This window comes from Cebidichthys violaceus, unplaced genomic scaffold, assembly GCF_023349555.1.
Source record: "Cebidichthys violaceus isolate CVI_PGR_0920_01 unplaced genomic scaffold, fCebVio1.0.p SCAF_9, whole genome shotgun sequence".
In the NCBI taxonomy this organism is placed as follows: Eukaryota; Metazoa; Chordata; class Actinopteri; order Perciformes; family Stichaeidae; genus Cebidichthys; species Cebidichthys violaceus.
Window position 1 is genome coordinate 14674835 of NW_027176975.1, and position 25214 is coordinate 14700048.

The following is a 25214-nucleotide window of genomic DNA, read 5'->3' on the forward strand; positions in this document are numbered from 1 at the left end:
ACAAATTTGATTGAACAAAAGAACTCTGATCAATGATTGTTTGATGTTAGAATTTCAGTGACCGTTCAGCCAGATCATGATAGTGTAAAAAAAAGTGAACAAGAAATATGTTTACCACCAGGGCTGTAGCAAGATTTTAGAAATACTCCAAAGTCCCCAAGTTTAATCCTACCTGCACATGAAGTTTTTTATTTTCACACTTTTTGTATAATCATTTAACTGTTAAAATATCCTTCCTCACAATGTAAGAAAAAAGAAATTTTCCATCAAATTCCCTGAAACAATACTGAGTTCATGTCATCAGGGCCCTCTGTGGTGGCTACCCTGACAACCCTGTTTAACTGAAACTAGTGACAACTGAAATGTATTTCACAACCATTTTCTGACAGTACATCCTGAGACTATCCTGATCTCATTCTGCTCTTATCTTTTGTAGCCTCCCACAAGATATGTTTACACTCTCAATGTCAACACACATTGTGTGTGTGTGTGTGTGTGTGTGTGTGTGTGTGTGTGTGTGTGTGTGTGTGTACATTTATCTTCTACCAATATAAACTTTTGGATTGAGGACATTTTTCCAAATTGAAGACATAGTGGTCTGATCCTACTTGGGCTGGATCTTCAAAGGGCTGTTTGACAGTTAAGATTTTGTTTTAGAGATAAGTTTAGAATTATGTGTTAAGTTCAGTTCAATGTAAGGGTTGGGGTTGGGCATGTTGTTGTGATAGTTAAAATTAAGATTAGAGGCTAAGGGCTAAGCAATACATTATGTAAATGAGGGTCTTCAATAGGAGTGAGCGATGATGCCTAAAGTAACAATACTTCAGATTCAAGGTTGTTTTTTTTATCGATAGCATCAATAGGATCGATACCAAAACGTCCAGTATCACTTTCTGGGCATATGAAAACTCATGAATTTCACACATTAAACATATTTGAGATGACCTGATCAAATATGGGTTGTATTTATAATCAGAATTGAAAAAAGCTCTTGCGTTTTGACATGCTGACTATAGAAAAAAAAGTTTAAAAAAAGAAATGCCTTATGTTTGACAAATCACAGAGTATGAATGAAAATGTATTCAGAACCGGCCTATGTACATGCCTATATATGATGTCACATCCACCAATTTTAATTATGAAAAAAGTATTGATACTGGTAACAATATCTGTGATCCTGGCCCAAGTTTGACTTAGTATCCGTTTTAAATGGTGTGGTATCATCCACCCCTACTGCTTGGCTCTTGTCTGTTGTTACCTCACGGAAAACATGTTTACGCTCTCAATGTCAACAAAACAAGTGTGTGTGCCTGTGTGTGTGTGTGTGTGTGCCTGTGTGTGTGTGCCTGTGTGTGTGTGTGTGTGTGTGGGGGGGGGGGGGGTGGGGTCAACCTCTCCCATAACAAACAGGGTTGTATACCTTTGTGGTTATGAATCTGCACTTGTTTTGTTCCCCTGACATAAATAATCATACTAGGTGGCAGGAGGGGCGAGGCAGTTTCAACAAGAAATAGTGCCCTCTCACAGATATAGAATATTGTACAAAGAGGCATTCCCAGGAGAACATCCTCTTAATTTTTTTTCAAATTCTGTCTTGTCAGCACAAATAATATGTACTCATTCGTTAGGTATATTACTCAATAAAACAGATTCGCGGCCTTGTGGGTGGATGACGAAGAGATGTGTAATAACGCAACACTGACTTCGCGCATGCGCACAACCGTCAACCCTCCCTCGACTCACTAAACTGTACATAGCGCTCGGGGGCTCCGCTGTCAGCCAATGGCGACACGTTGTTTTACCCGTGACATCATCCGCCACTCCTCTTACTAAAGAAGGAAACAAACATCCATCCAGAAGGGACGGGAGACGGAGAGAGGAAGAGAGAGAGGTAGGAGGGCGAGGAAGGGAGCATTAAACCCACCTAGACCCGTCTGACACGAAGGACACCGCCACATAAACACAAGTAGGAAGAGTAAAGGACCAGGACCTGGAACCCTCGACCCTTTTTTTTCTTCCGCCAGGACAAACGGACACTTTTTCCTGTCGTCTCGCGAGAAACTACATCGTTTTTTAGCAGGTGATGATCTTGGATTATTGCTTTTTTTCTTAAGGATGAATTTTGAAGTGAGCTCAGCTTGTGGAGGTAAACAACGAACAGAGGGGTGTTTAACTAGGCTGACGGTCGGTCACGGCGACCTTTACCGGTGGATTGAAAGGTCAGGGGGTGTATGTGCGTGGTGGTATTGTGTGGTAAACAACGCGTTTCTTTCGTCTTTGGGCTCGTTGAAGTTGTCATCACCAACACCACCACCATCTCCTCCTCCTGACTGGAAATATCACAAGCCCTCAAACGTGACTCCGTCTGGTTTCGGGGGAAAACAAGGGAGGGAGCTAGCTAGTGCTGGTTGATGTCTCTTCTGTTTTTCTATTTGCCCCGAGCTGGGGGATGGGGAACCAAAGCCAGCTAATTCCTGTCTAGAAATAGAAAATTCATAAGCCGAATGTGCAAGTAGAGCGAAAGAGTTGCTCTGACATTACTACAGATCATTTAGTTAAATATTAAATGACCTGCCAGTACATCTTTTGTAGTTTTAGCTAAGAGGAAAACGAAGGTTTGCTCGGTGCTAAGAGCTATGTGTCTCCACCAAGTCGTTTCTTAGTACTTAAGTGTGATTTATATACTCGAGGTTGTTCACATTGTGTCGTTGAAAACACGTAGAAAATGGAAATAAGTAGAAATCATGCGAGAAAGGGGGAGCTACACAACGATGTCTAAACAGGAAGCAGAGAGATGGCAGACAAAGGAAGAAAGAAGAAACAAAGGGAGCAGAGACCACACTGTCTAGACTCTAGGTTATTTCACTAAACATCAGTGCTGTTGCCGTCCTGACGCTCTCTGGTGATTATTTGCAACATTGTCTCCTTTTAAGGAGAACAAATTCGGTGCGTGTAACAAAACAGTGGTCTTTTTCCTGTTCTGCCCTTCAGTGTGACTCAGTAGTTTTCAGCCCAGCAGGGCCTGAAATGAGAGCTAACGTTAAACCTGTGTCTGATACAGGAGCACTGTTTCCCCCCTTTTGTTTGCTCGAGGTTTCACAGCTATGTTGTTTGAACTGAGTTCAATAGTCCGCCGCTTAGAGGCTAAACAGAACAATTTTTAGGTCACATTGTATTGCCGTAGTTTGTTTGTGAAAGGAAGTTGGTGGTGAATGATTGTGGTTGGTAATCTGCCCTGTGCTGGAAACCCCCTGACATGCCCTGTCAGATGTTCAGTATTTCACAATATATGTCATATTTAGGACATTTCAGCTCGTTAAGCAGTCATTTAGCTATGGATTAATCAAGGTGGTTGAATGAGTTGCTCCAGTTGGTGATGGACACCAACATTAACAACAATCAGTCATATTTCATGCACAGGATGTGTGCTTTTCTCTCTAAAAGACCTCATTTAATCATCTTTATTCATTCCATGTTGAAAGCTGGGAAAAATGTGGGTAAACGGTGTGATTTTACCTCTTACCTCATCTCAGGTTTGTGAGAAGTCTTGGTTGATGTTGGGTTAACATGCTGTTTGTCTGACAGCTGGGCACAAACGTGACAGTTGAGCCCCACTGTCCGTTGTGTCAGAAAGTCAATAGTTCACGGTCAATTTGTTAGCAGCTATGGTCCTTGTTGTGTTCTTTTGTTTTATCTTTCATGTTGTTTTTCTTGTCAGATGTAGGAGCTGCTTTTACTCGAAGACCTTGTGTAAGATCGTGGGTGTATGGATGTGTAGTTCAAATTGTACAGTCCAAATGTAGCTGTCAGCATAATTTACTGGTGTTGGGTTTAAAGTGAATGATACTGGCGATCACATGCAAAGACAAATTCCTGTTCAGCTACACGCTTACTAACCTCCAGGTCAGTCATGTCTAGTATATTTCAGCAGTCAGCAGTTGAACACGTGACGCAAAGGCAGAGACGGTCCTTGTGGGCTTTTCCGAGGAAAACCTTTTGTTGACACGTCAGTGATAGCATGCAGGGGCAGATAAGGGGGGCGGAGTTGGGGGGTAGCTCAAGATTTAATGGAACTTGTTAGTGTGTTGGTGAGGCCAGGACACCTCGAGTGATCTGACAGGACGTTCTTCTCGTCTGTCCTGTTTGTGTCTGTGACCAGAATGTAGACGAGCTTCACTACAACGCAAGCAAGCAGCCTCCATGTTACATGTTACAAAAGTTGTTTAGAAAGGAAATATGATTCTGGTAGTTGTTGGCTGTGTTGTTTTCTTTTCTGGAGGGTCTGGTATCGGTCACACAGACGATTTGTAAAACAAAGACAGTGCAGGACTGACAGACAGGAGAGGCCTCTTATCTGGCTAATCTAGAACTTCCCGTCTGTTGTTCATTCATCAAGGTGTTTTTGATCTGTTGCCTCAAAAGCAGCGCCTCCCATTACACAACTTCCTGTTGTATTGCATTGCAGCAGAGCAGGCTGACGACAACGTCATAGGGCTACACGTTTTGCCAAATTTCGCACGTATTTATAGGCTTACGTGTGGGGAGAAATGACTCAAGAGGTTTTGAAATGTCTTGTGGGGCAAGTATCACAGGGGGGAGGGGAGGGGAATATTTTCTGAAACTGTCGACCTACTTTGTTTCTTATCTTGTGTCTTTTGGTACAAACAGTTTGTTGTTGTTACTGCTTTGTTCTTTTGGTGGCAGAGATACTGCCGATGAGTCAGTGCTTCGTTTGGTGTCTGGAGGAAGTGAATACACTGATGAGGCAGTGTTAGTAGTTGTGAAGAGTCATATTTGGTCATATAACTATCATGACGCACTGTGATGACACATTCAATTACCTTTTATTTATTTGGAGTTAACTAAGTGATGTCAACTATGGGACACTATATGATTAGCTGTTTGGAGAGGGGCAACTGATCAAAGTTTTTCTTAAAGCACTATACAGATATGAAAATGAGAGATGGTGGGAAATGTTAAGAAGAGCCATACCAACTGTTCTCAGCGCTGTGGGAAGAAAAGGGGGACACAAATGTGAACAAAGCTGGACAGAACAGCGTCCGGCTTCTGCCAAGGTGCTGAGCAGAACAGAGCCAGTGTTTGTTTGTTCTCTGGACTTCCTGTGGAGAAGCATTCATTACTGTTTGGCTAAAGGGCAAGTCAAAAGAGACAGACGTGTTGTTTTCCAATTTTCATAATACGACGCTTGTTATCTGTGAGCCCTGGCAACGAGTTTCTTTGGAACTAGTTTGTCAGGACGGCGGCGTCTTAATAGGGAAACGTGCCCTGTGATGGGGAAACATGGAAGCTCTCAGTTGTATTTCACATTGATGTGTTGGTGCGGGAAAATGCTCTATCTCTCTGTGTGTGTTTGTCAGTCTAATTCTCACGCTTGTTTCTCTTGTTCTGTTAAGCAATGGCCCAAGAGACGAACCAGAGCCCGGTGCTTTGTGCCACGGGCTGCGGATTCTATGGCAACCCAAGAACCAATGGTATGTGCTCCGTGTGCTATAAGGATCACCTGACACGGCAGCAGAGCAGCGACCGCATGAGCCCCCTCAGCCCTATGGGTAAGTTGGTTCACACACACAAAAAGAGATGTGGTAGAAAAGTAGAAATGATTGCACCACAAATTGATTTCAGAAGCTCAGTTTGTGTTGTAAACAAATAGATGTATTATTAACTATATATTTACAGCTTGAGATAAGGAGGGACTCAAGAAAGTATAGACGTTTGTTTTGAAATAAAACCAGTTCCAGGCCAGTCGGCGTATTTCCCAGCTCTCCTCCCCCCTGCCCTCCCTCTCTGTTTTTCCACTCTTTGTAATGAAAGACAGCTGTTTTCTTCATTACAGTGTTCAAGGTTAGGTGGGTGTTCACTCCTTCTAAACATTTCTAAGATCAAACATTGAAGTTTCTCCCACAATGTGACACCGGCAACCTGTTGAGACCTATTTTTCAAATGAGACAAACCGTAAAAAGAGCAGAGAGAGTCAACTGAAGAGATTTTAAATTATTGATCTGGGGTAGATAAAATTAGTTTATTGTAATTTAATTTCAACATTAATACAGTTCTTGATGTACAAGTCATTTTCCACCTATGATTGTACATATTTAATCTTTTTTGTATCAATTTAAAATGTTTTTGTTACTGTTTTGTGTAATGGAGTTCACTCTGTTCTCACCCAGGCTCAGCTGGTAGCCCTACCTCAGAGGCCTCAGCCATCCAGAGACTAGAAGCCAGTCTAGCCAAGGTTGATGCCTCCCCCTCCTCTTCACCAGACATGTCTAGGTCAGTGTGTGTGTGTGTGTGTGTGTGTGTGTGTGTGTGTGTGTGTGTGTGTGTGTGTGTGTGTGTGTGTGTGTGTGTGTGTGTGTGTGTGTGTGTGTGTGTGTGTGTGTGTGTGTGTGTGTGGTTAAGGTAGTTAGTAATTGGTGAATGTGATAACATCTGGTTCCTTTTCTCCTGCTGATCCCTGTTTCTCCCTTTTTTTTAATTTAAACCTTCAGAACTGTTCAAGGATCTCTTCCTGTGACCCAACAAATGACAGAGATGAGCATCTCGAGAGAGGACAAGCCAGAACCCTTAGAGCCTGGTAAAACATACAGACTCACTTAGACACACATGTAGTTACCGACAGGCTAGCCGATACAAACAAGTGGCACACAGGCAAAGAACAGACACATGAAGATGAATGATCACATACAGACGTATTACGGCAAACACCGCCTTGTAGGACCACTGTAGCCACAGTTTATTTTCGATGCTTAGCTGCATACTTTAAATCCAACTGTTGGTTTTACTTACAGCCTCCAAAAAAGAGAGGTGGTCTAAAAATAGACCTGTTTAAAAATACCTCTACACCAGAGGGTATTCTCAGATTGGATGCTGCCTGCCAGAGGCTTTCTCAGTGTAGTGCCAGTGTAGTATTTTCTGCCAAGAAAAAGAAGGGGGCAATTTAGAGATAAGGAGATCCTTTCAGTTTCCAGTGTTTATGCATGTCTTATAGAACAATTAACTCAACTCATTAATCTGCTGCTCTTGCAAATTCTCAAGATATCAAGATAATGTCAAATCAAACCTAGCATGACTAAAAAGTATTTTATTTCCCCTGTTGTCTTTCTTTTCTGTAGTTGTAAACCAGCCTGCTGCTTCTAGCCCTTCTCCTGTAGCGTCTTCCAGCAGTGAAGAAGGCAAGGGGGACAACTCAAAACCCAAGAAGAATAGGTGCTTCATGTGCCGCAAAAGGGTGGGCCTTACAGGTGAGCAGATGGGGACATGAAGCAGCATCTGGTGCAACACATGTGATTACTGTCAGTGAGGCAGGTTGTGGTAACTGTTTTATTGGTTCTAGATGGAAAGCCAAAGCTCTGTAGTTTAGACTTTCACTCTCCTGGTCTAGCTTTTGAACCCTGACCTTTTTTGTGCTTCCAGGGTTCGACTGTCGCTGTGGAAACTTGTTCTGTGGCATCCACCGGTACTCCGACAAGCACAATTGTCCCTATGATTACAAGGCCGAGGCCGCTGCCAAGATCCGTAAAGAGAACCCTGTGGTGGTGGCGGACAAGATCCAGAGAATATAGATTTTACAAAACAGAAGCAGCAACGATGACAACACCTTTGACAAAGACTGGAGAATGAGTGTGAACCTTTTTTGAAAGGAGCACGAGTGGCTAAGTGAGGATCGAAAGGACTTGATTTACGAAATTACAACCTCAAGAAAATTATGGAAAAAAAGAAGAAAAAAATCAAAAGATCCTGTCTGTGGGAGATGCATGAATGATCACTTTCCTCTTTCTTTTTTTTTGATTAATTCATTAGTTTGTTTTATCCTACTTTCTGTGGTGTGACTTTGCGGCTGTTCAGTCCTCTTTTTTTTGTTTTTTAAGAATATGTATTGTCTTATTAAGAGCAGCCCAGGCTAAATGTCCAGAATACGCTGTGCTCCTCTCACCCAAACCAGGCGCCATTTTGTGCCAAACCGTAGACAGCCATTTTACTAAGACCCTGTCATGTGTCAGACACTAGCATGTCTTTCAAAGCATTCAGATTACACAGTAACAGTCTACACGAGTTGTGTCCCTCAACCTTTTCAACTTCTTGTTCTGTGCTCCGTTGGTACTGGAGTCAGTCAACGTTTGGAGAACCGTACAACTGTCCCCCACCATGCACAAGGGGCTTTGTTACTTTGTCTCTGTCTTTCCTAGCTTTACCTACCTCACAGCTGCTGTGTTAAGCTTTGTTGTCTTCCCTTTTACTTTGTGTTCATCAGCTTCGACCCCCAGCAGAACCGTGGATCATCTTGACAGTCAGCCTCAGTGACCCTTTGATCAGCATGTCTGTGTTGACTTTGATTGGTTTGATTGTGATGAGGCTGTTTCCATTATGGCTGGAGGTATCATGCTAGACAGGGACAAACCAATTACTCCCAAGTTTCACTAAATCTAAACCTTTTCAATGGACATGATGGGTAAAGGAGTTCCCCAACTGGTCTGAGCATATATTGTAATCACAGACGCCTGGTGCAGGGCTGTGTGTACTGATGTGTGGCCTGAGAGGAAGGATGGCACCCTTCCCTTGCAGGCCTGGTAGGAGCATGAATGAATGGGATAAATGCACGAGTTACTCTTCATCTACATTAGTGTTTCAGATATATTTGGCATTACTCAACTTAGGGACATTTTATTTGCTGAGAGACAATTATCTGTTATGTTTTATTAGCTTTGTTTCCTCTTCCATTGATATTGTACTGATGTTAGCGCATGCATTCAGTGCTTTTTATGGAATTAGGGTATGTGAACATGATTTTTTTTTTAATACGCTAACTGTGTGTGTGTGTGTGTGTGTGTGTGTGTGTGTGTGTGTGTGTGTGTGTGTGTGTGTGTGTGTGTGTGTGTGTGTGTGTGTGTGTGTGTGTGTGTGTGTGTGTGTGTGTGTCTCAACCTTTTTGTCTGTGGAGCTACCCGGTTTATCAGCACATGTTTACAGAACTACAGGAGCATGCCAGAGATAGATTTATGAAAAATAATAGATACCAAGATTAGATGTAACTTCTCATCTGTCTAACAGCTATTGGTCTGTGTGACTGCTATAGAGCACCATAGAAAAGTGTGTGTGTGTATTTGTGAGCGTGCATGTGCACATTCCTGTGCAAAAGTGTGTTTTCATGGCTGCCTGACGCATTGAAACCAACGTATGTTTGTGACTTGTGTTAATCCCCCTTTTTTCTCCCCCTGTAAGGATGTTTTTTTTCATTTAAAAGGCAACTGTATGTATCCGTTTTGAGTTTTTCCTTTCTGATTCTTAGTTATATGCAAATTTGTACAAAAAATGAAAAAACAACAAACTGTGTTGATATTTATGTATTACATATAATCTTGCTATCCAGCATTACGACAGAATAGTATCATGTAAATAAAACTGTACAGAGAGAGACATTACCACGCTTCATTGTGTGATGACTTTCACAGCTCACCAATTCTTCATTTCTCAATATTGTTGGCGTTTTGGTGGAGTGTGTTCGGCTATTTTTCAGTACTGCACATTTTATTGAATGTCTTGTGCATATTAAACTGTCGGATCAAAGTGGCAAGTTTAAATGGAGTTAACCAGGTCCTTATACCGTAGCATAGTAAATATGAAAAATAAGGCTGTTTTGGGAAGATGAAGTTTGTGATGAACCGGCACAAGACGATTATGAGTGAACATTGTGGAACTAATTTCAGTGGGGACAAGAATAGTGTAGAAGCCACATGTCAGGAGCTCCAGCCTCTAATACCTTACCTAGGCTAACCCTGCCTTAATACAGAGCTGTGGCAGCACAGACGGTAAACCTCACTCAAGTGACTCTTCCTGGAAGAAAGCGATCCTTCTCCGCTATGTCTAGGCCGTACATGCAGGACTTACATTATCTGTGTGTGTGTGTGTGTGTTTCAGGGACAATGTGTTTTCTCACACTCCTGTTGGGAGCTCTGGGACCGAGTGTTCACAGATGGCGTCACGACAACAGCTGCTCAGACAGCTGAAGTGTGCTCATGTGGTGTCCCTGTGACAGAAAGACACACAGATCACATTGTAAAGTACAATGGAGGAGTTGCACAAATGCATATTGGGTGGGAAAACCTTTTAAGTGTTTAAATGTAATATTTTTATTGAGCCGTCTAAACCCGGCTATAATGACAAATAATTATAAGGCAAATTAATCACTGACCACACCATCGTCTTTACTGTTAATCACAAGTCCACATGTCCTTTGAACCAGAGAGGACAGAAGAGTGCACTTCATAAGTAATGTGTTGACAGATGAGAGGAGGATCAACACACTCCAAATATGACCTGGAATAACTACAGATATCCTGAATCGCACTCTGTGGGTGTGTGTGTCAGTTGTCAGTAATCCCTCAACCCCCCCACATGCACACTAACCTATAATTTGTTTCACTGATGTGTGCAGCCCATTCATGTGTCACCCCTTCTCTCTGTGTGTGTGTGTGTGTGTGTGTGTGTGTGTGTGTGTGTGTGTGTGTGTGTGTGTGTGTGTGTGTGTGTGTGTGCACGCCATTGGTTGTGACTGAGGTTAAAATGCTGGCTCAGTAGATGTATTCTACATCAGAGATTCTGAATGGAGGAAAGTGACAGACAGATATGCAAAAGGAGATGGAAGTTATATGAGGCCACAGACAGTAAATACAAACATGAACACACACTTCCCTCTCAAGGAAACGGTCACACCCACATTAACTGCATCTTCCTCCTCTACTTATTTTGATGTGTTCCTGTCTCAGTTTATAATATAGTTTATATGTCATATCTTTAGTGCTTACTACATTTCATACTACATCAGTATGAGAATACATTTGGGCCAAAATGTAAACATTTTTGTCACATGCACAAAGAATGCATACATAAACATGGGAAATGCTTGGCCATATACTTTTTAAATCCCTTCAACATCCATAAATAATGAACATTCACAATACACAGGAAGCATTTGTACATGTTTAGGGGCTGTTGTTGTCAGAAGTTGGAATGGGTCATCCCTTAACCGAAGGGTTGATGATTTGATCACTGGCTCTCCTATTCACAAAGCAAAGTATCCTTGAGCAACGCATTGGACTCCAAAACACTATATATGCTGCCATCTGGCTGTGAATGCTGTGACTGCAGCCCAATTACCTTAAATATGAGAATATCCCTTTTATGTTTGGAGCAACCAGACATGTTGACATCTATGTTAACCAGTATACTTCAGAAAATGACTAAAAATAAATAAATAGATGGATAGATAGACTTTTTTCAAATACTGAACTTGTATTGTGGTATTAAAGAGAATGCAGCTGGGACTATTCACAATGCAGTTGTACTGATAAGACTTAATTATTTGGGGGCACTGTGCCTTATCTGTTTAATTAGAAACAAAACTGGATTTAGCCAGGAATCAAAAGTCAAAGAATGAAGGCTTTTAGGACAACCTATTAGTAGCATTGAATAATAACACAGAATCTCTGCTTTCATTTGTTGTACGTAATGACCAGGTGGGTGCCATTACTAATCTTTTTGAGAAACCATGTTGAATTTAGTATTCTGTAAGGAATAATAAAAAATAGATAGATAGATAGATAGATAGATAGATAGATACTAACTTTATTGATCCCGCAAGGGGAAATTATTTTGTTACAAGCAGCAATAGGTCACAGGTAAAAAAATCTTAATATTATATATAAAGAAAAAAGAAAAATACAAGAAAAATACACATATACAATACATATACATACAATATATACAATTATAATATAGTAAAGATGTTATATAAAAAATGCACACTATATACACAGTGAATAGAACAGAATAATATTAAATCAACTAAATAAACAGTAGTGCAGAGGTTTAATGATTTGATTTGGCCCGAGGTGATTTATTATACAGTCTTATAGCGGTAGGCAGGAATGTTCTCCTGTACCTGTCCTTATGACAGCGGAGCTGGATCATTCTGTTGGAGAAAGTGCTCCGCTGTCCCTGCTGTAGGTGGTGGAGAGGGTGGTCCTGGTTATCCAATATGGATAATAATTTCTTCAGTGTCCTCCTCTCCACCACCTGTTCCAGATAGTCTTGTTTACAGCCGATGATGGAGCCGGCCTTCTTAACCAGTTTGTTAAGTCTGTTGCTGTCTCCGGCTCCAATGCTGCTCCCCCAGCAGACTACGGCGAAGTACATTGCACTGGCCACAACAGACTGGTAGAACATCTCCAACATCTTGCTGCACACGTTGAAGGATCGAAGTTTCCTCAAGAAAAAGAGTCGACTCATCCCCTTCTTGTACACAGCGTTGATGAAATAATATTGTGGATAAAGGCAATTTAAAACTGAAAGTCTGGTGAGATAAACGGCCTGCAGGGGGCGCTGTGTGTGTGTGTGTGTGTGTGTGTGTGTGTGTGTGTGTGTGTGTGTGTGTGTGTGTGTGTGTGTGTGTGTGTGTGTGTGTGTGTGTGTGTGAGAGAGTGTGTAGCAGGTTTAACCTCTGACACCGGAAACGGAAACCAGCGTTAGCGGCGGCTTGTTGTGAGCTCGTGTTAACCAACTGCTTTTGTGACGTACTGGAGACGCATTTACTTGTATGAAACTCGGACATTTTGAAAACCGTTTCATGTTATAAATCCAAAGACTGCGCCGATGATCCCAGCGTCTACTTAAAAGGAGAGAGTAAAGTCAACTCTGGATGTATTAGTGAGCGTGTTCACATTCAGTTAAAGTGCAGTAAAAGTTAAAAGAGGGAACTCGCACCATGGCGGATGTTACTGCCCGTAGCTTGCAGTACGAGTACAAAGCGGTGAGTATGTGTAACGGGTAACTAATTAACGCTAACATATTGGAAGTGTGGTTTCTTTGGTAGTGTCTTTGATAGTTTGCTCTAACGCAATCAAGTTTAAAAAGCAATTGCTAAATGTTTTAATTTCATGCTACTACGTGTGTAGCTAGCCGTTCTGCTAATTAGCAGTTAGCTTAGCCGCTAGCTGCGGTGACGTTAGTGTCGCTGCTGATCACCGTAACGTTTACTTTGTTTGCATTGACCTGCTAGAACTCTAACTTGGTGTTACAAGCCGATCGCTCTCTGATCGACCGCACACGGAGAGATGAACCCAACGGAGAGGTGCTGTCCCTGGTGGGGAAGCTGGAGGGGACCAAGATGGGCGACAAGGCTCAGAGGACCAAACCCCAGAAGCTGGAGGAGAGACGAGACAAGTACGTGCTGTCAACAAAACGTTTTTATCGTCTTTGCAAAGTTAAAACAACGTACTGATGTCTGCACATGTTTTGGCCCCTTTAAACAGTTCCATTGTGTTCAAAGCCATCCAATATAACTGATAGTTTAAAAGTGTTTTGGGAAGTTGACATTTGTAACTCATGCATGTTGAAAATACAAATCCGGAAGATAAAACAATACAGCAAAACAATAATTATTGATAATCAATGATGATGATTTGCCAACCAATACTGAAATCATAGATATTCTCACCAATTAAATTTGATCACGTCAGGCCTAGGACTCATTTCAAAACAATAAGAAGTTTAATTTGCACTTCAATGAAAAACAAAAAATATAGTTAATGGAAATATTTGCTGTGATGAATTATCCGTCACCAATATGTTTAATGGGTCTGCAAGGGGTTTTTCATTTTGTACTGAAATGAATGGTTGCCCTGGTAGGAAAATCAATCTGCTATGGTCTGGAATATATTTGGCACAAATGGCTAAATCATTTAATGTATGATCTTCATAATACACCTCAGTTATGTTGAGTGACACTACTCTTAACTCTATTATTTTGGTCTTGTTCCGTCTCTACAGGAGGCGAAAAAGAGATGAGGACAGACACGACATCAACAAAATGAAGGGTTTTACTCTTCTGTCTGAAGGCATTGATGAAATGGTGGGCATCGTGTACAAGCCCAAAACCAAAGAAACCAGAGAGACCTATGAAGTGTTGCTGAGCTTCATCCATGCTGCTCTGGGAGATCAGGTCAGTAAACTCAAACACCTGTTTTGTTTAATCGTCAGCTTGTGTTTTTTATCAGCTCCTGAAGCTTTAATTAACCTCGTTATTATATCTTCTTGCAGCCGCGTGATATTCTGTGTGGAGCGGCGGATGAGGTATTAGCGGTGTTGAAGAATGATAAAATGAGGGACAAGGAAAGGCGGCGTGAAGTAGAGCAGCTTCTTGGGCCTGCTGATGACACCCGCTACCATGTGTTGGTAAATTTGGGCAAGAAGATCTCTGACTACGGAGGCGACAAAGACTTACAGAACATGGGTAATTACACCGGAAATAACTATGAAGTAGTTATTATTAATAAGTTAATGATGTAAGTAAGTCATGTTTTCCATGAAACTATTCCTGTGATTGTGAACTATATCTTACCGTTACAGATGACAACATCGATGAAACATATGGTGTGAATGTCCAGTTTGAATCTGATGAGGAGGTGAGGGCTTTTTGCTTAATCATTAAGAATCATAAGTTATTCCTGATTTGTAGCTGAAAGAACAGAGTTGTAGTTATATTGTGTCATAGATTTTTCTTTTCCCTAATTATTTAGGAGGGAGATGAAGACCAGTTTGGAGAAGTACGAGACGAACACTCAGATGAAGACAGCGAAGGAGAGGAGGCGGGTGTGGGCTGCGCTCTTTCAGCCAACGTAAGTGCAACTTCTGAATCAACATTTACAAAGATAGTTGTATCTTTTTGAATCATTGCACACAACACCGCACTGAAAGTAAATGTCATTTAGCTTGGTGCCACGGGTGACGTGATGACGGCAAAGAAAAAAGATCTACATCCTCGAGACATCGATGCCTTCTGGCTCCAGCGTCAGCTCAGCCGCTTCTACGATGATGCCATTGTCTCCCAAAAGAAAGCGGATGAAGTGTTGGAAATCCTCAAGGTATGTAATCTCTGTGAGCTTTTTGTGTAGCCCATACACGTGTATATCTTTCAGATTCGCTCATCCACTGTGTCTCTGTATTCCAGACTGCCAGCGACGATAGAGAATGTGAGAACCAGCTGGTGTTGCTGCTGGGCTTTAACACCTTTGATTTCATCAAAATCCTCCGTCAGCATCGTCGCATGAGTAAGTCACTGGTGTAGAACAGTGTTGTTTAAAATGATTAGATCTTGTGCCTTTTTTTGAAGTCAATCACTTTTTTCTTCTGACATGCAGTTCAGTATTGTACCATGCTGGCAAGTGCTCAGAGTGAGGCAGAAAAGGAGCGGATCATTGGAAAGATGGAGTCTGATCAGGAACTGTCGAAGATTCTTTACCAGCTGCAAGAGACGGAGAAGGAGGATATTATTCGGGTAAGACCTCTTGCTTATAAAATTATCTTTTAGCTTATTCTGTCTTGTTTGTTGTTCATGGGCTATTGTGTTCTTAGGAGGAGCGATCTCGCAGGGAGAGGGTGAGGAAGTCTCGTGTTGATGACTTGGAAGCGATGGACATTGACCATGGAGAGGTAAATAATGTTTCTGTTCATTTATCTACTGCAATCATGCAACCTACTCATGGTGTTTTCACTGAACGCAAAAAAGATTACTACATCGGGGTAGTGAAATGGCATCGGATATGCTGCCATAGGTATATTTCCCAAAAAGTTGACATGTTGTTGTTGTTCTACAGTCAATGGCCTCTCGACAGTTGCTAGACCTTGATGACCTGGCCTTCACCCAGGGGAGCCATTTCATGGCCAACAAGCGTTGCCAACTGCCAGACGGCTCATTTCGTAAACAGCGCAAAGGTTATGAGGAAGTCCACGTGCCCGCCCTCAAACCCAAGCCCTTTGCTGATGATGAGGTTTGTTGGTTATATGTCTCATTACGAAAAACATGTCATTGCAATTTGCCCAGCTATGCAGCAACTAATGCAAAAGTTTCAGTAACGATTAGTGTATAGATGTGTTCATGGCGTTCATTCAGCATATCATTTTGTCATCAGGTGCTTGTTGCCATTGAGAAGTTGCCTAAGTATGCTCAGGCTGGATTTGAAGGTTTCAAAACCCTGAACCGCATCCAGAGCAAACTGTACAAGACCGCCTTGGAGACAGATGAGAACCTGCTAGTGTGTGCACCTACGGTAAGTACGGTACAAAAGCATTGTGGCAGTTTTTCCCCAAAGTGTATTTTCTTCTATAATGTATTTCTTTGTGCACACAGGGAGCTGGTAAGACCAATGTTGCTTTGATGGCAATGCTGAGAGAAATTGGAAAGCACATAAACCTGGATGGAACCATCAATGTGGATGACTTCAAAATCATCTACATTGCACCCATGCGCTCACTAGTACAGGAGATGGTGGGAAGTTTCAGTAAGGTGAGCCCCACCTCTGTCCTGCAGAGATTCATATACGTTTAAATCAATTAATTTCTGTGGATGGCAATTTAGTGATTTTTATAATTCTCACTTTTCACAGCGCTTGGCAAGTTACGGTATCACAGTGTCTGAGCTGACAGGAGACCACCAGCTCTGCAAAGAGGAGATTAACGCCACTCAAATCATCGTCTGCACACCTGAGAAATGGGACATCATCACCCGTAAGGGTGGAGAGCGTACCTACACCCAGCTAGTGCGGCTCATAATCATCGTAAGTGCTGTGAATATGTTGATGATAAAACATGCCGAGTATAGTGACTGTGCAGATGTTTTGACATAAAACTTGCGTGTGTAGGATGAAATCCACCTGCTGCACGATGACCGTGGACCCGTGTTGGAATCTCTGGTGGCAAGAACCATCCGCAATGTGGAGCTGACCCAGGAGGATGTGCGCCTGCTGGGTCTCAGTGCCACGCTGCCCAACTATGAAGATGTGGCTACCTGCCTGCGTGTAGATCCTGCCAAGGGACTCTTCTACTTTGACAACAGGTATGTCGTTTGGAGGATGACAAAACCGTGAACACACATTTTTATTTTGTTCACATGCATTTGGAGAAGGATACTTTCTATAACAGCTACATTTGTTTTCTTGTTTGCACATTCATCTCCAATAACTTGATACTTTTCTGTGTAGTTTCCGCCCTGTGCCCCTTGAGCAGACTTATGTTGGCATCACAGAGAAGAAGGCCATCAAGCGTTTCCAGATCATGAATGAGATTGTCTATGAGAAGATCATGGAGCATGCTGGAAAGAACCAGGTATGTCCTTTTTCCCCAAGGAAGAAACTTTGATCCAATATGACTAAAATTACATGCATGCAGTTGCGCGACACTACCTGCTGAACTAGCACTGATGAACAAGGTGTTACTAGATTAGAGAGGCTCCTGACATTTACTTGTCTCCATCAGGTGCTGGTATTTGTCCACTCCCGGAAGGAGACGGGAAAGACAGCCAGGGCCATAAGAGACATGTGTTTGGAGAAGGACACACTGGGTCTTTTCCTCAGAGAAGGTTCAGCATCCACTGAAGTGTTGAGAACTGAGGCTGAGCAGTGCAAGGTGAGCTAATGCCTCTAACTGGAGACTTCACTGCAACAGAATACGATGGTTGACCAAATTTGGAAGGTTTTTAGCGCTTTTTAAGATCCCTGTTTGACTTGCACTTTAACTTTCTTATCTAGAACCTCGAACTGAAGGATTTGCTGCCCTATGGCTTCGCTATCCACCACGCTGGTATGACCAGAGTTGATCGTACACTGGTGGAGGATCTGTTTGCTGATCGACACATCCAGGTCCTGGTGTCCACCGCTACTCTGGCTTGGGGTGTCAACCTGCCCGCTCACACTGTCATCATCAAAGGCACTCAGGTGTACAGCCCAGAGAAAGGCAGATGGACTGAGCTCGGAGCCCTGGACATTTTGCAGGTGAGTCTGTGCTGGCTGGGTACCAAACTGCTTTGTACTAAACTGCAGGAAAGAGGGCTTTATACCTCTCACTACCAGTTATAACTCATTTCATTGTGTCTTATTTCAGATGCTTGGTCGAGCCGGCCGTCCCCAGTACGACACCAAGGGAGAGGGAATCCTTATTACGTCCCATGGAGAGCTGCAGTACTATCTGTCCCTGCTCAACCAGCAGCTGCCCATAGAGAGTCAGATGGTGTGCAAGCTGCCTGACATGCTCAATGCTGAGATAGTACTGGGCAATGTACAGACTGTTAAGGTTAGTGGCTTGTTCATCAGATGCATAAGGAGCTGATCAAATAGTCTATTTATTTTACAACTTCTCATGTCTTTGCTGTTTCAGGACGCTGTGAACTGGCTCGGTTACACCTACCTGTATGTGCGCATGCTGCGTAACCCCACCCTGTATGGTGTCTCCCACGATGACCGGAGTTCAGATCCCCTGCTGGAGAGACGCAGGATGGATCTGGTGCACACAGCAGCCAATGTCCTGGACAAGAACAGTCTTGTTAAATATGACAAGAGGACAGGCAGCTTCCAGGTATGCACATCTATCAGTTATCATCTCTTATTTTTTCTTTTTTAACGCCAATGCTGTTAAGTTAGTGATGAGTTTGAGATCACAGTTTTAATGGTTGAATATTTTTTGTCTCTTCACCTGAAGGTTACAGACCTCGGACGCATTGCCAGTCACTTCTACATCACTCATGACTCCATTCAGACTTACAACCAGCTGCTGAAGCCCACTCTCAGTGAGATTGAGCTCTTCAGAGTCTTTTCACTTTCCTCAGAGTTCAGGAACATCACTGTGAGAGAGGTATGGTTGTCACTTATAGTTATTCAGTTATGTCCCTCAACAAAACACCATTTAATGTGCTCAGTTTAAATGCTCACATGTTGCTGTGTCTTTTAGGAGGAGAAGTTGGAACTTCAGAAGCTGCTGGAAAGAGTTCCCATTCCTGTCAAGGAAAGCATTGAGGAGCCCAGTGCTAAGGTAGCATTCATAGCTAGTGTTCAGTTTGTATATAATATAGTTAATTGTTTACCAAAGTAGTCATTTTAGTGCCAAGAATGTAGGACAATGTGGTTAATCTAATCGTCAAGGCATTTACTTACGAGCAGCTATTACAAGCAGCTATTATGTAAGATTAGTTCAAGATGATGGTCATGGCTTTGTGTTTCTGTTTTCTCTGGTGTGCAGATACTAAGAATCATGAATTAAATCCCAATAAAGCAGTTTCTTTGTATTTTGTGTCTCATCCTTTCAGATCAACGTGCTGCTCCAGGCGTACATCTCTCAACTCAAACTGGAAGGCTTTGCCCTCATGGCCGACATGGTGTATGTAACACAGGTATGCCAGAACCTACTTTTGTCATTGTTTCTTTCTTTTTTTTTTTAATCTCTCTGAATTGCAGTTTTCTCACATTTTTCTTCAGTACAAGAGCTTGACGGTCTGTGATATAAATGCAAATAAACTTTTTTTTTGGAGATACTGTTGGTATTTGAAATTAAGTTGTCATTAGATTAAATTCTATTTCTTTGTTTTCCTTGCAGAGTGCTGGAAGGTTAATGCGGGCCATATTTGAGATTGTTCTCAACAGAGGCTGGGCTCAACTGACAGACAAGACCATGAATCTTTGCAAGATGATTGACAAGAGAATGTAAGTCTGTCACTCTTTCCTCTCCAAAATAGGCTTTATGCTGTATTTTGTTTGGCCGCTGATGTTCTGTATCCCTTCTCTCCACAGGTGGCAGTCGATGTCTCCACTGCGACAGTTCAAGAAGCTGCCAGAGGAAGTGATCAAGAAGATAGAGAAGAAGAACTTCCCCTTCGAGCGTCTCTATGACCTCAACCACAATGAGATTGGTGAGTTTCCTCTCCCCCCACAACATGCTGACTGAATTCCCTCCTCAGCCTAGAACGTCATTGGAAGTCATGCGTTACGTTTTTCAGGTGAGCTGATCCGAATGCCAAAAATGGGGAAGACCATCCACAAATACGTCCACCAGTTCCCCAAACTGGACCTGGCTGTCCATCTGCAGCCCATCACCCGCTCTACACTGAAAGTGGAGCTCACCATCACGCCTGACTTCCAGTGGGATGACAAGGTCAGTCAGTAGACCCACGATGTGCTGCATGTACTGAACTGTATCTTAGCCTCCTGACGCACTTAACGTTTTCCACTTAGATTCATGGATCTTCTGAGGCTTTCTGGATCCTGGTTGAGGATGTGGACAGCGAGGTCATCCTCCACCACGAGTACTTCCTGCTCAAAGCCAAGTACGCCCAGGACGAACACCTCGTGACTTTCTTTGTCCCGGTCTTCGAGCCTCTGCCTCCACAGTACTTCATCCGCGTGGTCTCAGACCGATGGCTCTGTAAGTTTGTCATTAAAACGTGTGTTTATAGAATTCGCACAATGTTTATGTTAGCATTTCAACTAACTGCTTTATTTCTCTTTTTTCAGCCTGTGAGACTCAGCTCCCAGTGTCCTTCCGTCATCTGATCCTACCAGAGAAATACCCCCCACCTACTGAGCTGCTGGACCTGCAGCCGCTGCCTGTCACTGCTCTCAGGAACTCTGCCTTTGAGGCTCTCTACCAAAACAAATTCCCCTTCTTCAACCCCATTCAGACACAAGGTACAGACCGTACTCTGTGGTTCTTCAGATGAAGGAGTGCTCCGCGGCTCTCTGTCCATATCACGTTGTTTTCTTGACTTAAGTTGTATTGTTTCTGTTCCTCCAGTGTTCAACGCTGTGTACAACAGTGATGATAACGTGTTTGTTGGAGCTCCCACTGGCAGTGGAAAGACTATCTGTGCCGAGTTTGCTATTCTGAGGATGCTGCTGCACAACGCAGAAGGTCGCTGCGTCTACATCACCCCAATGGAAGCATTGGCCGAACAGGTATGAAGTCATTTGGAACTTAAGTGAGCTTTCTATCAAAACTAGTATTGCTTCATTTTTTCCATCCATCATAATGATCAAATGTGTCAATTTCTGTCACTCAGGTGTTTGTCGACTGGCACCAGAAGTTCCAGGACATCCTGAACAAAAAGGTGGTACTGCTGACGGGAGAGACTAGCACAGATCTGAAACTTCTGGGAAAAGGTGACATTATTGTCAGTACCCCTGACAAATGGGACATCCTGTCTCGCCGCTGGAAACAGAGGAAGAACGTCCAGAACGTCAGCCTTTTCATTGTGGATGAGGCACACCTCATCGGAGGAGAAAATGGAGTAAGAACATAACACGTCATGTCATACACGCTAGGCGTGCACAGCAATAGTCATCATGTGCATCATGCTAACTCTCCTTGGTTCTTTTCATTAGCCTGTGTTGGAGGTCATCTGCTCCAGGATGAGGTACATCTCCTCTCAGATTGAGCGCCCCATCCGTATCGTGGCCCTCAGCTCATCTTTGTCCAACGCCAAAGATGTGGCCCACTGGCTGGGCTGCAGCACCACAGCCACATTCAACTTCCACCCCAACGTCAGACCTGTGCCCCTGGAGCTGCACATCCAGGTCTGTAAATTGTGTGCTAGTCAACATGGTTGTATTGTACTTAAACATGCAGCCAGCCAAGAAGACATAAATTCCTTTCAGGTTCCTGATTTTCAGTTAACATTTCTGGTCTGTTTTAGGGCTTCAATGTGAGCCACACTCATACTCGCCTGCTGTCCATGGCTAAGCCAGTGTACCACGCCATCATGAGGCACTCTCCCTCCAAGCCAGCCGTGGTGTTCGTCCCATCCCGAAGACAGACTCGTCTCACAGCCATCGACATCCTCACTTTCTGTGCTGCTGACGTGGTTCCTCAGAGGTCAGTCACTACAATGAGACTGTACATGTGATGAATAGACTGTGATTGCGCTAATGTTTCCATTACACCTCGATACTGTGGACGAAGAACGAATGTTTGTCTCTCTGTAGGTTCTTGCATTGCACTGAAAAAGACCTGGCTCCATTCCTGGAGAAAATAAATGACTCGACTCTTAAAGAGACTCTGGCCAACGGCGTGGGCTACCTGCACGAGGGCCTGTCTGCAACCGAACGCAGAATAGTGGAGCAGCTCTTCAACTCAGGTATGAGTCCCTCTGCACTTTCTGCTTGGTCGGTATAGGTTTAGGACTAAATAATTATGATTGTAATCTCTCCTTCTTTTCTTCTTTTTTTTACAGGTGCTGTTCAGGTGGTAGTGTCCTCTCGTTCACTCTGCTGGGGCATCAACATCTCCGCACACCTCGTCATTGTCATGGACACCCAGTACTACAATGGCAAAATCCATGCGTAAGGCTCCCACTAGTCGATGCTCTCATAAAGGTGTCCTATGCATTAATATGTATTGTGTTACTGACATTCTGCTTCTGTTTTCCCTCTTTCTTTTAGTTATGTGGACTATCCTATATACGACGTCCTCCAGATGGTGGGCAAGGCGAACAGACCAATGCTGGATGATGAGGGACGCTGTGTTATCATGTGTCAGGGCTCTAAGAAGGTAGAGAGAGATCCTGCCGTTTCTGTCTTGTTCAGTTTTGAAAACGGTGACTTGTCAATTGATGACATCAAGAGCAAACTAAATGGTTTCTTTTCTTTTTAGGACTTCTTCAAGAAGTTCCTGTATGAGCCACTGCCGGTGGAGTCTCATTTGGACCACTGCCTCCATGACCACTTCAATGCCGAGATTGTAACCAAGACTGTGGAGAACAAGCAGGATGCTGTGGACTACCTGACTTGGACATTCCTCTACCGCCGTATGACCCAGAACCCCAACTACTACAACCTGCAAGGTGAGTCTCATCCTGTCTGGTTTAAGAAGCAAACAACTGCTTTGAAATACAGAATAAATATGTTGTTTTGTGTTCTGGATGAAATGTTGGGAACAAATGTCAAGTTTTGTGCTTACCTTGTCAGGCATGTCCCATCGTCACCTGTCAGACCACCTGTCTGAGCTGGTGGAACACACTTTACATGACCTGGAGCAGTCAAAGTGCATCAGCATAGAGGATGAGATGGACGTAGCACCGCTCAATTTGGGCATGATCGCTGCCTACTACTACATCAACTACACCACCATCGGTTAGTGCCACTAAAACGGTCCTATCACACTCGCTGAAAATCTGTTCTCGCCTAATTCTATGCCTGTCATAGCTCCTCTTGTGTATATAAAATATGTTGAGTGAACACGTGACTGACTTGTTGTGTGGTTGTGTTTGGCAGAGTTGTTCAGCATGTCCCTGAATGCCAAGACAAAGATCCGTGGATTAATTGAGATCATCTCCAATGCTGCCGAATACAAGAACATTCCCATTAGACATCATGAGGACGCAATTCTCCGACAGGTAAACAAACGGAACTCGGATACAATTGACATTTTTTTGCACATCACAGTAACACTTTTCTACCAAGTCAGTATGTTTGTGTTGGAACAACTTGTTTTTGTATTTCAGTTGGCACAGAAAGTGCCCCACAAACTGAACAACCCGAAGTTCAACGATCCCCACGTGAAGACAAACCTGCTGCTGCAAGCCCACCTCTCCAGGATGCAGCTGAGCGCTGAGCTGCAGTCGGACACAGAGGATATCCTGAGCAAGGTACAGGGTCATGGAGATTGTGGCACTGAGTGGGAGGAAAATTTCAGGGTTGTATTCCTGTGCGTATATTTAACCCGTGTGTTGTGTTTGTAGGCGGTTCGTCTGATCCAGGCCTGTGTTGATGTGCTGTCCAGTAACGGCTGGCTGAGTCCTGCACTGGCTGCTATGGAGCTGGCCCAGATGGTCACTCAGGCCATGTGGTCCAAGGACTCCTACCTCAAACAGCTGCCCTTCTTCACCTCAGAGCACATCAAGCGCTGTACAGATAAGGTACACCAGTGTTCTGTAGTTATACTAAGTCATAACTCTTGCTTCAATAAGAGTATACGCTGATCATGTGCGTGACACTGATCGTCTTATCCCTGCTCGTTTCTTTAGGGGGTGGAGAGTATCTTTGACATCATGGAGATGGAGGATGAAGACAGAACTGCTTTGCTGCAGCTTTCAGACACCCAGATGGCCGACGTGGCTCGCTTCTCTAACCGCTACCCCAACATAGAGCTTTCCTATGAAGTAGCAGAAAAGGACAATATCAAGAGGTATGTAGGGATTCTGTCAGCAGCATTGTTTGCAGTAATGCCAAGGAAGAAATCCTAAAGTTTAGTAACAGCTGCTTATATTTCATCATGTTTTTTTTTGTTGGTAAATGTTGATTGTATGTTTCTTCACAGTGGCAGTCCAGTTCTGGTTCAAGTTCAGCTGGAAAGAGAGGAGGAGGTGACCGGACCTGTCATCGCACCTCTCTTCCCACAGGTAAATGCCATTAAGTTTTTGCATGTCCAAGAATATCTTACTTTTTTTTTTTTTTCCCTGGACATGTAATGACTCTTTGCTAAATATTTTTCATTGTTACAGAAACGTGAGGAGGGCTGGTGGGTGGTGATTGGAGACCCCAAGTCTAACAGCCTCATCTCTATCAAGAGGCTGACTCTGCAGCAGAAAGCAAAGGTCAGTGAGTCTCATATTGAACTAGAAAACGAGGAATCACTGTCGGTCTGTCTGTGTGTTCTTTGCATATCTTGAGGGGCCTCATTTTGTTTATCTCGTCTCCTCTCTGCAGGTCAAGCTGGACTTTGTTGCACCAGCGATGGGCGTTCATAACTACACCCTGTACTTCATGAGTGATGCTTACATGGGCTGTGATCAGGAGTACAAGTTCAGCGCAGATGTGAAGGAGGCTGACAGCGAGGGAGACAGTGACTCAGACTAATCAATAACTTGATTTTTGCATTCTGCATTATTGTTTGACAGGGATCAGTAGGTGTTTTTTTTTTTTTACTGTAGATATTCAGCCTATGTGGCCCTTCACTTTCTGTTAGCATGTCATCTTTACCCTCGTGAAAATAAGTACTTTTATTAAGTGCAGTTGTCTCATTTTAAATCACCAGTCCAGAATGATAGTGTACAGGATCTGTTAATGTAGTCATACATGGCAAACCATGCTCACTGAAACCCTGATCTGAGTGTACAGGTCTGTATAACTTTGTACTCTGTGATCTTTCAGTTTTTGTTTCTCACTAAAATTTGATAAACCATTACATTGATCAAAAACAAGATGGTCTGCCCTATTAAGTTAGTGATGCTATGCTCTGATTCCAGATTGGGTCTTTAAATACAAAGCTGTTCAGTTATATTTTTGGACTTTGTTGTTTTTAAGCAAATTCTTGAACTGGTCTAAATGTTTTTAGTATGTCTGGAATATTTTTTTGCAATAAAGAGAAGGCACACAATTGTT

The 25214-nt window shown here is 43.1% G+C and overlaps 2 protein-coding genes across 3 annotated transcripts; both read left to right on the top strand.

The window, feature by feature from the left end:
* Positions 1-1848: 1848 nt before the first annotated feature.
* Positions 1849-9440, top strand: zfand5a (zinc finger, AN1-type domain 5a). Of its 2 annotated transcripts, none has more exons than XM_068703307.1 (6): positions 1849-2146; positions 5415-5570; positions 6189-6291; positions 6510-6595; positions 7134-7262; positions 7435-9440. In XM_068703307.1, the coding sequence occupies exons 1-6, from the start codon at positions 2116-2118 to the stop codon at positions 7581-7583; spliced, it is 654 nt and encodes a 217-aa protein (XP_068559408.1). In that variant the 5' UTR covers positions 1849-2115; the 3' UTR covers positions 7584-9440. The 2 variants fall into 2 exon arrangements, with proteins under 2 accessions (XP_068559408.1, XP_068559409.1); XM_068703308.1 differs by having other exon boundaries at positions 1849-2080.
* Positions 9441-12541: 3101 nt separating this feature from the next.
* Positions 12542-25209, top strand: snrnp200 (small nuclear ribonucleoprotein 200 (U5)). Its single transcript, XM_068702870.1, has 44 exons — positions 12542-12826; positions 13076-13239; positions 13846-14017; positions 14116-14308; positions 14425-14480; positions 14595-14693; positions 14787-14939; positions 15026-15125; positions 15216-15352; positions 15430-15507; positions 15672-15845; positions 15987-16124; positions 16205-16360; positions 16461-16631; positions 16716-16909; positions 17055-17178; positions 17329-17478; positions 17601-17843; positions 17953-18141; positions 18226-18423; positions 18547-18699; positions 18796-18876; positions 19151-19234; positions 19438-19544; positions 19632-19750; positions 19838-19992; positions 20073-20262; positions 20352-20525; positions 20632-20792; positions 20897-21124; positions 21219-21410; positions 21530-21708; positions 21819-21970; positions 22067-22175; positions 22275-22383; positions 22486-22675; positions 22800-22964; positions 23106-23227; positions 23336-23479; positions 23573-23749; positions 23858-24018; positions 24151-24232; positions 24335-24427; positions 24540-25209. Exons 1-44 carry the CDS (start codon positions 12782-12784, stop codon positions 24687-24689), a joined length of 6411 nt encoding a protein of 2136 aa, XP_068558971.1. The 5' UTR covers positions 12542-12781; the 3' UTR covers positions 24690-25209.
* The last annotated feature ends 5 nt before the right edge of the window (positions 25210-25214 follow it).

Coding starts and splice junctions, on each gene's coding strand:
- snrnp200 (XM_068702870.1), top strand. CDS start 12,782: ATGGCGGATGTTACTGCCCGTAGCTTGCAGTACGAGTACAAAGCG. Junction 13,240..13,845: donor CTGGAGGAGAGACGAGACAA/GTACGTGCTGTC, acceptor CCGTCTCTACAG/GAGGCGAAAAAGAGATGAGG. Junction 20,526..20,631: donor CAACCCCATTCAGACACAAG/GTACAGACCGTA, acceptor CTGTTCCTCCAG/TGTTCAACGCTGTGTACAAC.
- zfand5a (XM_068703307.1), top strand. CDS start 2,116: ATGAATTTTGAAGTGAGCTCAGCTTGTGGAG. Junction 2,147..5,414: donor AGTGAGCTCAGCTTGTGGAG/GTAAACAACGAA, acceptor TGTTCTGTTAAG/CAATGGCCCAAGAGACGAAC. Junction 5,571..6,188: donor GAGCCCCCTCAGCCCTATGG/GTAAGTTGGTTC, acceptor GTTCTCACCCAG/GCTCAGCTGGTAGCCCTACC.